We start from the raw sequence: 12575 nt of genomic DNA, 5'->3' as shown, positions 1-12575 counted from the left end.
GTGTTGACAAACCTCTTTGACAAAATGCCAAATTTTGACTGAATAAATGTACGTATATCGATTAAATTATATACACAGACTAGCAAAGGGCCCGCTACTTCGTATGCGGAAAGGGAATACAAAAATGAATTCCATCTCTGCTTGTTCATTAAAACCCAAATTGTACCAGATTTTGTATCATTCTGTACTTTTCGTACCCACATTCTAAACCTATCTCAATATTCTACACCTGATTTCGAAGTCAAAATATAAGAATTCCAGCTCTGTCTATACACCAAATTGTACCAGATTTCGTACCATTCTGTACTTCTCGTACCGATATTCCAAACCTATATCAATCATACACTCCCACAGTAACCTATGTTGCAACTTTCAGGATACGAGTTCCATCTCTATCCGCTCACTTAAATCTAAATTGTAACAAATGTAGTACAATTTAGTACACATAATGACGAAATTTGAAAACTATACACATATCTCAATCCTGTACTCCAACTGTAAGTTTAATTCCAAAATTCTAAAGTCCAGCTCTATCCGTTCACACATAATCAAGTTGTACAAAATATTGTACCATTTAGTACACTTAAGTACTATGCGTCCGTATCTTAATTCTATACTCCAACAGCAACCATTATTCCAAATTTTAGTTTCCAGCTCTCTCCGTTCACCCAAATCCAAATTGTACCAAATATAGTGCCGTTTAGTACTTTTCGTACCTACACATAAATTCGAAATTCCAAAAATTTCTTTATAGCTCAATCTTCAACAGTAATCTGAATTCCAAATTTTATGTTTTCAGCTCTATCTGTTCAAGCAAAATCAAAACTGCACTAAATTTAGTACCACATAGAACTTTTCGTACCAGTAAGTACGACATTCCAAAACCACCTCAATCCTACACTGCAACAGTCATTTTAATTCTCAATTTGAAGACTCCAGCTCTATCCGTTCACCTAAATTCAACGTGCACCAAATTTACTACCATTTAGTAGTTTGCGTACACATAAGTACGATTTTTTAATGCTACCTCAATCATGTACTCCAATAGTAATCCCAATTTCTATTTTCAGCATTCCATCCCTATGCACTCAACTAAATGCAAATAGTACCAAATTTACTACCATTTTGTACTTTTTATACATATAAGTACGAATTCCATAAACCATTTTCATACATCAACACCACTTCCCGACCTTTACTCCATATAAAATTTTAAGATTCTAACTATATATGTTCAATAGATAAACAATTAGAACTAAATTTAGTAAAGTTTAGTACTTTTCGTACACTTCTAGGTCGAATTTTCAAAAACCTTTTTGTACATCTTTCTAACTTTCCATCAGTGACCCAAATTCCAAATTTCAGAATTCTAACTCTTCCCGTTTGCCTAATACAAAGGGTACCATATATGGTACCGTTCTAGTTCGAATTTCCAAAAACCCAGCCTTATCTCATGCCTACACACCAACAACCCACACTCAAAATTTTAAGCTTCTAGCTTCAGCCGTTTCGTCTGGGCGATGATCTGTCAGTCAGTCACTCACTCTTATATATATATATATATATATATATATATAGATAGGTTGCTGTGTTATTGAAGATTATTCAAGATATTTTTCATATTTAGTTACAGGATTGGCGACTATTGGTACATGCCGGAATTAGGTGCGTTTACCCTATATATTTTTCACAAATTTCAAACAATTTGGTTGAAAAACTTGCCGTACATCCCAAAAAAACGGCATATTGGGGGTACCGTTACATGTGGGATATATGTACTAAAATGTGGACCGATATACCCCATTGCAATAACAAACATGCTACAAGTAATAGCAATGTATGTGCAAATTTCAGAGATCTATTTAAATCATTGCGATCTCTATTGTAATTTCAGACGGACATGACTAAATTAAATTAATTAAACAATAAGAATATGCAACTCACCATAGATTTGAACACGTGAGGAGGTCACGGGCGAATGTGTCCAACAAAATACTTTGGAATAGGGAACGAGGTAACTGGAATGCTTTCCACAAACATATTAAAGCCGGATTTATGATGTTCGTTCAACATTTTGTGGAGGGAAAATTACAAATCTTCCACAGTTCCTGAAATCTTCGTAAAGTCTTGATCTGTGAAGTCAACATTGGAAACTGATTTCAGATTAATAAAAACGATACAATGAAGTTTACTTACCATTGATATCCATAAGGCGCTGTTAATACTCTCAACAATAATCCGTAGGAAACAAGCAAATGGATTAAACACAATTTTACATGAAGCAAGATGAAACATGTAATTCCTAAAATTTTCACAACAAAATATGGATAATTACGTTAAACTATTTTATTATTTACATTTTGAAGGCTTTGTAAAATTTGCCTCCAAAAATTAAAGCTTCAATACAACGGAGTTGTAGAAAAATGTATTGAACTATAACCTCAATCGAAACGTATGACGTATAACAAGAGGTTGTGCCATTTCAAAATACTCCATTCAAAATTAAAGAAATAAAATTTCGTTGTTAGATGTATCTGCAGTTTTCAAATTATAATCCTGAAGAAAAAATAAAATAAATTGTTTCGATATTTTATTTCTAATTTTTCATTTTCTATTTAAAACTTTAAAGGGTGGGGTGATAATTTATATTAGCAGCCACAATTTAAACATTAAAGGTATTTGTCATATTTATTTTAATGAAATATTCTTAACAATTATATTCAGTTGACATATAATGGAAAATTATTCAATTTATTTATTTATTTTTTATTTTATTATTATTATTATTATTTTTTTTGAAATTTTAATCGTGTCATTTAAAATTACGTTCTTCTCTTGTTATACGCCATACGTTTCAATTGAGATAAGCGTTAACTACATTTGTATACAACTCTGTTACATTAAAGCTTTCTCATTGGTGGCAAATTTTACAACCCTTCGAAATGTAAATAAAAGAAAATTATAACGTTATTTTTCTGTGAAATTTTGGAAATTGCATGTTCAGTCTTGTTTTCTTTATGTGATAACAGTGGAATTTAGTTATTAAATTATTGCAAATGTTTAATACATAAAATTGATTGTCGGTTTGAACAAAATTGTGGAAATTGAAAAAAAACTATAATTTTGGATTATGTATTTGAAAATATAAAGAAAAAACTTGTGATCTTCTTGTTCAGACTCTGAACTTCAGTAAAATACCACTCGATGGGTATAAGGGTAAGTGAACGTTATTGTATTATTTTTAATCTGTAATCAGTTTCCGATTTTGAATACTTCTGACTTATTGACCAACTCCACTGTGAATCTTTTAACGTCCTCTCGTGCAATAAGAGGAAGCAAATATACCTATTTAAAATTGTACAGGTTGTGTTAATTTTAAACCGGTAAGGAATGCAGTCGGACGGAGCCCGACCAGTGTTTTGAAAACTTGTGTATGTATATGAAATTACCTACGTCGGAACACATAATTAATATCAATGTAAAATTCTACAATTCCTCTTTCACACATTACTATTTCGAAGCATGTCATGCCCGAACTGAAAATACCATTTTACCACCATACTTGTAGTCTGTAGATCAGCTAGAAAAGCAAACAAGGATAATGTTTTCAGTTCATTTATTGGAATAAATTGCTCAAAAATTATAGATGCCAATCCAGGGAGTAACCTCATGTTCACGCTAAATTATTTTGATTGCCAATTATACGGACATATCTTGATAGTTGGCTCTAGGAAACGATAAACGCCCTTGCACTCTACCATTCGGCTTAACTCCCATGGATTCTTTGGCTCCCTTGTTTATTCGTTGTTGAGACCATAATCTATACTCGTTGCTTCAAGAGCAATCTAGTATTTCATCTACGAGCAATACGAACCAGAATTGATCGACCACAAATATTTTTCCATATTCTCCTGAGTGTTAAAATAAGACCTTGTGGTATTCTATAAGAAACCAATTTCGTCCTCTATAAGACATCTAATAGAAGAAATCCTCAAAATAAGAATTTTCTAAAAGAATAAGAATAAAATTTCCTACAAGGTCACCTCTAAACAAATTTTTAAGTCTTTAGCACTAGAGCCTCCAAAGGGTAGGGTTTCGACACTTCCAAGTACCTAACTTATTATCCGAACTTTGGAACCACATGTGTGAAGAATTATTGTAAATAAATCAGATTTTGAAATGCTATATACTTACTTTTTAATAGACAGTTTTGGGCCAGAGATTTAGATCAGTCTCCTATGGGCTGCTAGCTGATTAATAGTGATTTTAAATTATGGAATATCCACCATAAGGTGGAGAGTGTATATTCTTCATCAGAATAAAATTCCCCAAAGTAACAATATACAAATTCGTATAGTTTGCATATACGTTTTTAACCCTTTGAGCCCCGAATTTTTTTCCGCAATCTTAGAACAAATTTCTGTTCACAGATTTAATGCAACCATCCTAAATAGGATATGCACAAAATTTGATTTCGCTACATCTTTGCATTCGGGAGATACAGTACATTCTTTAGGAAAAATTAACGTCCAATATCAAGAAAACCAAATGGAAAATTGACAGAAAAATCATTTTAAATTATTCTCTATATTAATTTTTATAAGAATCAAAAATTATTCTGATGGTAGAATTCATACTACTTGAATACTAATCGATTTAAATCATTTGGACTGTATACACAAATTAGTACTGTACACAAATTTACCCTCATCTCTATATTGAAAAGCTCATAACTTTACCAAAATTTTGAATTTTTTTTGATTTTTCTTTTGATATGTGTCGTCCATAATCAGGTCTTGACATAAGAGATCCAAATAATATATATCTACTAGCAGCATGTTAAATAAAAGCTCTATAACATTTTATTGCCTGTGGGCAACATTGGGTCAAAAGGGTTAACCTAATTTCCTGTAATTTGGGGTTCTCCTTGGGAAGAAAATCTTACTGCCAAAAAATATCAACATGTTGCACAACCGAATTGGCTCTAATTTGATATTTTGGATTCTCATTGGGTAAAAAATTTCCCTACAAAAAAATTATCAATATGAGTTCATGTTTAGGGGTAGCATCCATAAAGAAGTACTTTAATTTTTCGATATTTTGGTGGCGTTAGGCACGTTTTTCAACAGAACTGGCTCCAATTTCATATTTCGAATTCTAATTAGCAGAAAGCCTCCCTAACAAGAATTATCAACATTGGTCCATGTTGCGGGGTAGCCAGGAGTCAGCGGTAACCATTATTATTCCGTCTCGTTTCCAAGACAGAGGGTCTACGATCCGAAACGCCCCGAGTTATACTCGGCCAACGTCTGTCACCTCAGCCCATTGTGTAATAGCAATAGGGCTGTTACAACAACAACATTATTCTGTCTTTTTGGGAATGTCGGATACTTTTTTCAATGGAATTTATATATTTTTAAATATAATGGGGTGTAAAATGTCCCCAGAAAAAATATTAATAACCCTCCACGTCTTGGTATAGCTACCATATAACGGTGGAGGGTATAAAAAAGGGCTTAAATGCACTTTACGGACACCTCTCATATCATTTTGATATTTACACCTTCAAAAAATACCCCAATTTTAAATAAATATTTTTAAGAATACCACTCCGAAGCGTTTGAAATTTTTACTACAGATTGTCCTTTTGATATTGATGACAACCTTTTTATTTTCTTTGGAGAGAACTTCGTACTTCCGAAAGTATGGGGTTCCAACATTTTAATTCAATAATTCAATTCAATTTTATTTAACTTGTAATTCAAAGCCTTCAGGCCCATTAAAGATAAATTACAAAATGCATATGATATGCTTAATCTAATAAAGGATAAACTACCCCAAAAAAATAACAATAAAAATTCAAAAAATTAAAACATAAATTCATACAATCGTAAATACCATAATAAAAACTACTCCATTTTTAGAATAATTTTTATATGTTTTCTTAAAGACTCATATTGGGTTGTTCCGGTTCAGCAGAAGCATGTATATGAAATCACCGACCAAAGGCCGATAATTTGGAAAAAATTATATTTAAAGAAAATTCTATTCGTGTAGCCCAATTTTCTACCAGTTAATAGGAGAATGTCTTAAACCTCCGACCGAAGGCCGGCTACTTGAAAGAATGTTAAATTTAAAGAAAATCGTGGCCCAATGTTCCACCTGTCCATAGGTAAATGTCTTAGACCATCTACTCAGAAAAAATCAAATTAAAAGAAAATTCTAATTGCCTAGCTCAATTTTCTACCTCCCGTCCATAGGTGAAAGTCTGAGACCCCGGGAGTATGAAGTTATCCTTTAAAATATGTGGCTGTAATCTCGGGAAGTTCTGATAGTTATCCCTAGGAATCGAATCATTTGGAAAAAAAACGTTTCTCATTGTCCATATTTTCAAGAAAAATATCCAAAGTTATTTTAAAATGAAACATTTCGCTAATTCAAGTCTGTTGTCATTAGTCTTTCATTCAAGCCTGCGAAGAAGATTCACCTATATCTGAGTCTGCGATCTTCGGTCGGAAATGTAATAACTTCTCCAACGGAGACGATTTCGTAAAATCTCCTAAAAAATATTTCGTTGGTAAGATTTAAATATGTTCGGCTATATGCAGAGGAACCAATACAAAATATCCTTTAAAAATCAAAATATTTGGCTTTAATAATTTCTTCTTGTACATCATAAAACTTTAATATAACAAAGTTTCTTTTGTTTTGTTTTTTTAATAATAATAACACTATACAACATTGGGGTGGTTCAGGTTTTATGTTTGTTGTTTATTCTTTTTTAATATAAAATTTTATAGGTCTTGTTTTGGATTTAAAACTTAAGCGTCAAAAATTAAGTGTAAACAACTTAAATCCTTGAGGGGTACAACATCTGAAATGAGAGGAAAAAAATAAAAAAATTAGTATAAAATATTATTTTAAATTAAATATTTTTCAATTTTTAGACAAATGATTAAAATATTAAGTAAATGGTCAATATTTCAAAATCATAAATTCCAAGTAATCAAGGATATTTTAAAATAGGCTGCTACTAATCTATTGTTCCTATGCCAATACTGAAAACATCTTTAAAAATAAGCTGACTTTTTTAGAGACAAATGTCTGAAAGTATTTTTCAAAAATATTTGTTTTGTTTGAAGTTATTCAAATACATCTGTTGTTAACCTCATAAGGTGGTTAAAATTCTTATCAGCTGTTTCCAAACTTGATGGTATACTAATACAACAACAATACACAAGAGATCTTCGTGCACATGTTCATCAATGTTTTGATACAATTGCCTGAGAGCCCAACAAGATTCTATATTGTTATACCCCACTTCTATTCATACAAGAGCAGGTTTACGACATTTCATTGGACCAGGATATCATCTCATGTGCAATAAACAGTGATGTAACCCAATGTACCATCTATTTGACACATTCCTTGACATACCCAACATTAAAAAAGAGAAGTCTTTAATAATACTTACAATGCGAATGCGGTGACCCATAGCATGACCAGGCAAGTTTCTGTTGAAACGAGCACGAACGCAACCACCATTACCGTGCAAGCGGGTTACTTTGCCCCAAACGGCACGTACACGGGTCTTACGTTCTGGGTGTTGGGGAACGCACTTCTTGGTCTCAGCTTTGTAAACATAAACACAACGCTTGCCAATGTAGAATTGACCATGTTCCTTTCTGCGGGCACCTTCGATCTAAAAAATAACAAGAACAAAAACCAAACTCATATTTAGAATAATTCTAATTAACCAAAATCGGAATTTTCAATCCTTACCTTCAAGATAGCTTGGTTTTCGTGTTGATTTCTCAAACCACGTTTGTAGCCAGTGAAGACAGCCTTGGCAAAGAGACGGCCATGACGCTTGTATTTGGGTGCAGCCTTCTTGACAGCGGCAGCCTTTTCGGGCTTGGCAGCCTTGGGGGCTTTGGCAGCCTTAGTGGCCTTGGTAGCCTTGGCGGGGGCAGCAGCGGCAGCTTGTGTATCAGCCATAGTTTAACCTGCAAGATAAGTAAACAATCCAGAGTCAGTATATTTCATCTCTTCTCGTCAAGAAAAGGACATCGAATTTTTGTTGTAGTTGTTTTTCCCCGATTTCACTGTTTTGTAAACATTGCCTTAAACTTGATTAAAATTCATTAAATGTCATTATTTATACACACACTCGTCATTATTATCATCTTCCTTCATTTTAATATCCCCTTTCAACACACATCTAATCATCTTCATCAATATTATTGTTGAAGTGCTGCATAGCATTATTTTTCATCTTGAAACATCTTGCTTGAATTCGAAATTAGGCACATAATATTTATTTATTGGCATTCTAGCATTGCTCTTTTGTCATATCAATCGTGAATTTTATTTAGTTTAAGGCATTTTTTACATATTTTTTTAATTTTTTGGAGAAAAACACAAAAATCGCGTACGTACCGGAAACTTGACAAATGGCGAAAGAGAGAAGGCATGATAGAGCTGTCATTTCATAGATTTGACATTTGCACAACGACCTCTGGTGGTGGATTTCAATCAAAACATATGGGTAGAGTTGTATTTGGTGATTACTGCGGGTATGCCAGTGAATAGTCATAGAGGGGGTTCACAGTAGATGATTGAGAAGAGAGATAAAATAAATGAAAATTGTTTTTTAAAAAAATTGGGTTTTTATGGGGACATAAAGTCAAGATTTTAAAAAAAGAATAGACAAATATTAAAAAGAAATATTAAATAAAAAATAAAATAAAAAAGTAAAACATTTCAGTAGGTGCTGTCGACGACAGATATATATTCTCAGCTTATTGTCTGCAGAGGTCTACGTAGGTTTTATTATTCGCTTTATATAAGGAATATATTTTTATCAAAAGGCTGTCCATCTTTACAGAAGAGATTGGCCTAGAGACCCCATTTTAGTATTTGTATAGGTACTCTAGGCCAAGTATTTGCAAAGTTTGGATCAAATTAGACGTTACGGGAAGTAGTGAACTAACGGACCCATATTTAGGTCTGATATATGTAAAGTTTGGATGAGCAAAGTTTGCATGATATTGGAAATTCCGCTTCATATGGGATTTTCATGTTTTCAAAATGTTGACCCTCTGTGGGGGAAATACTAGAAGGAGTGGGCCGATAAATCCCATATTCCAACACTATACTTACATGATTAAAATATTAGGATATGCGAAGTTTAGGTCTATTCGCCTAAAATTAATTTTCAACAAAATATTGACTGTTTTGTGTGAGAGAGGTACCAGAAAAAATGGACCGATGGGTCCCATCTTCGAACTTGATTTAAGTTTGAAAGAAATATTACGATACTACCCTGTTGTATGGATTTGAAGCATGGGTACTTGCGCAGCTCTTGCGGTGTTTGAAAGAAACATTCTCCGAAAGATCTACGGGTCGACGGTGAATATCGGCGTCGAACGAACCACGAGCTCTTCAATTTATACGCTGACATCGACATAGTACGTCGTATTGAGCTTCAGCGACTACGGTGGCTGCTAGGCCATGTTGTGCGAATGAATGAGAATGCCCCAGCTCAAAAGGCATATAAAAGCGAGCCTACTGATGGTTCCCGTAGGAGGTGAAGGCCACGAATTAGATGTAAAGACCAAGTAAAAAACAACATCTTGGAACGTGGTCTTTCAAATTGGAGGAGATGCGCACAAGACCTAAAAGTCCCATCACCCAACAATATATTGGCATGGTTAAAAATATAAGCTTGTGCTAAGTTTAGTATGAATCGGATGCTCTGTTCGCACGATATGTTGATCTATGTTTGGTATACTTGTTACGATGTGCAAATTTGGAATGATCCCTTCGAGAATTGTCGAACGGATGGATTTGGTCCAAAGAAACATGGTGAGACACATTTTTGTCGTATGAAAGAGTATACCTCATTAGGCTGAGGGTATAAATATCAAATTAAATTGTAGAAAAGGTTCGTCCACACTAAAGTAATTTCGGGAAATTAGGCGTTCCTAAAACGACATGTGCATTAGACTCCCAGCTCACATTATAGGCGAGCTGGAGGAGCCTCTTTAGACTAGCTGAATGAATTTTCTGTAGAGGAGCTGAATGAATTTTCTATAGACGAGCTGAAGCTGGCAACGTTTGTTGGCGAAAGCCGTACAGGCGAGCTCCATACTGATTATTTTTAAAGTAACTCTATAATCTCAATGAAAGGCTAACAAAAGGAAGTTTATATAGGACAGGAAAAATCTGGTATATAGAAGTAGAAGCAGGGTATGTGTAGAATTTCAAGGCTCTATCTTAGATATTGCGATTTCATTATCTCAATGAAAGGCTAACTAAAGGAAGTTTATATAGGACAAGAAAAATCTGGTGTATAGAAGTAGAAGCAGGGTATGTGAACAATTTCAAGGCTCTATGTTACGCATTGCGATTTCAATCGTAATTTCTGCAGAATGACATTGCTAATACGAAATCGAATTTTACTCTGATAAAGAATATAAATACGTTGTGGAGTCTCCGAAAAATATTTCGTCCCCCTTCTGATATCCCCATATTTTCTCTGTTTCCGTACTCAAAAAGTGGCAAAATTTCAAATTTGGAGTGCTAAGTCATATAAGACATACTGTACTGGAGCTAATCCAGCCCTCTTCATTTCTTAAAAAAAGAACTAGTTCAATTATTTAAAGTGCGCTTAAATGTCAATTCCATAACATATACGTCACTTTAATCATGTAAACTCTATTGTAATTATAAAAGCGACGCAACAAGTCCTCAATCCACATTCAACGGAATTTAAACTCCAAAACACATTTTTTTGGTAACCTGTTGAAACTTGATTTTTGTTTGGTAATCGTTATCGCCAACGGCGTCACCATTCAACTTTGCATAGCTTTGTGTAATTAGTCACTGCAAATACAACCCTGTGTTTGGCTTTCTTTTGCCAAATTTTTTGAAATTCATTCATTCTGGCTAAATTTTGCAACAGAACAAGTTTGAAACCTGTCTTTTGTGTTTTAAATCGGAATTAAACGTTTTGAGTGAATATTCTGCGATTCGTTGTTGTTTGTTTTGTTGTCTAAACACTTTGTTGTCTGCCCCCTCCCAATAATTGAAAGAAGAAAAAAAAACTGGGAAAAAATAAATCATCATGGCCGCTCTGGAATCCTTGAGTAACAAAGAATTGCGTCAAAAAATGATCGAATTCGGTATGCCCAATGTACCGGTGACCGATTCGAGTCGTAAAATTCTTATACGCCGCTTGGAGGCTGTAATGTCGGGTAAACCCGCCACCACCACAACTCCCAATAAGACAAATCGTCGCGAAACAATGCATGTCTCAAAGCCATCAGAAATGGCGTCATCTGCTAAAATTACAGCCGCTGCTGCATTGAATAATAACAACAACACAACCACCAGTGGAAAACCAACGGCTGCCAACAGACCATCTAGACGTACCATAGCAGCCACGGAAAGGCATGTAACCACAACCACCACGGTTAGTGAACCAGAATATTCAGATGTTTCACCTGATCGCGGTGAGGTGGTTCTGACACAAATGTTGCCGCCAAAAGCCAAGACTCCCGAGAAACCTACTTTGTATCCAAAATTACCGGCCAAAGAGCCATCTCCCAAACCGCAGGTGTTGAGTAAAACTGGTGTGGTATCTACATCGTATATACAGGAGTCAAGTGTTAATAAAACATATGCCGAACCCATTGATGATATCGATTCGACCGAGGAAGAAATTGAGGAGGAAATAATGAAGAAGAAACCCGTATCAAGTGTACCATCTTACAGTGCCACCAGCTATGTGCCTCTCTCCGAATCCAAGGTGACAACATCGGCATCAATGCCACCCTTGGCTTCAACATTGAGTTCAAGTACACGTTACAGTTCTTTGAATAGTTCATATAACTATAGCGGCAACACCAAGCCAAGTTCCACAACCTTGTTGAACAATTCCACCAGTACCAGTGTACGTAAAACCTATGAACCACCAGTAGCATCAGCAGTACCTGCACCAGCATCAAGAACTACAATTTCCGCTGCATCAACCTATCAACCAAGAGTAGGAGGAGGGGGAGCTGCACAAAACACCATCTCCGCACGTCGTTCTTATGTCAATGCACCGGATCAGGAAGAATCACCATTCCGCCAATTTATGATGGCCATGGAAGAGAAATATCATCTCAAGCAGACATTTATTATAATTTCCGTCTTTATTGTAGCCATATTTATTTATGTTTTCTTTATACAAAGTGTTTAGATTTATTTATGTATATTTATTTCTATGTTCTATGTTAATTTTCTATTTTGAGATTTAAAGTTTTTTGTTTTTGTAATTGGACCCAGTGTATTTTTTTTCTTTCTTTGTATGCGACCTATTTCCGGTATGTCTTTGATTATTTCACTAGGCTCCTTTTTTTGTTTGAAACACAACTTAAATGGTCGATAAAATAAGTGTCGTTTTTGTAATGAAAGATTGTATTTTTTGATATTCGAATTAAAATGTTTGTTTTATAAATAAAGAGCGAAAAATTATTTGTTTACATTATTTTAAATATGAGATGTCTTATAAATTTTATGGACCAAGA

General features: G+C 34.3%; 2 protein-coding genes across 2 annotated transcripts; one reads left to right on the top strand and one right to left on the bottom strand.

Annotated features, from left to right (window-relative positions):
* Positions 1 to 6847: 6847 nt before the first annotated feature.
* Positions 6848 to 8528, bottom strand: LOC133321526 (large ribosomal subunit protein eL33-like). Its single transcript, XM_061530610.1, has 4 exons — positions 8440 to 8528; positions 7783 to 8006; positions 7475 to 7702; positions 6848 to 6874 (listed from the first exon to the last, which is right to left on the bottom strand). The coding sequence occupies exons 2-4, from the start codon at positions 7996 to 7998 to the stop codon at positions 6851 to 6853; spliced, it is 468 nt and encodes a 155-aa protein (XP_061386594.1). The 5' UTR covers positions 7999 to 8006; positions 8440 to 8528; the 3' UTR covers positions 6848 to 6850.
* A 2603-nt stretch (positions 8529 to 11131) lies between these two features.
* On the top strand, positions 11132 to 12247 carry LOC133321527 (otefin-like). The gene has a single exon (XM_061530611.1). The coding sequence runs from the start codon at positions 11174 to 11176 to the stop codon at positions 12245 to 12247; it is 1074 nt and encodes a 357-aa protein (XP_061386595.1). The 5' UTR covers positions 11132 to 11173.
* Positions 12248 to 12575: the final 328 nt, after the last annotated feature.

The sequence above is a fragment of the Musca vetustissima genome, unplaced genomic scaffold, assembly GCF_032173495.1.
Source record: "Musca vetustissima isolate MV318-11 ecotype Yass unplaced genomic scaffold, APGP_CSIRO_Mvet_v1 utg602155, whole genome shotgun sequence".
Lineage (NCBI taxonomy): Eukaryota > Metazoa > Arthropoda > Insecta > Diptera > Muscidae > Musca > Musca vetustissima.
This window is presented reverse-complemented; position numbering and strand designations above follow the sequence as displayed.

Bases quoted from the DNA above. Each gene is read 5' to 3' on its own strand.
- LOC133321526 (XM_061530610.1), bottom strand. From the start codon at position 7,998: ATGGCTGATACACAAGCTGCCGCTGCTGCCCCCGCCAAGGCTACCAAG. The intron at 7,703-7,782 runs GTAAGGATTGAA...GTTATTTTTTAG, and splicing joins AAAACCAAGCTATCTTGAAG to ATCGAAGGTGCCCGCAGAAA. The intron at 6,875-7,474 runs GTAAGTATTATT...CTCTCATTTCAG, and splicing joins TGGGTCACCGCATTCGCATT to ATGTTGTACCCCTCAAGGAT.
- LOC133321527 (XM_061530611.1), top strand. From the start codon at position 11,174: ATGATCGAATTCGGTATGCCCAATGTACCGGTGACCGATTCGAGTCGT.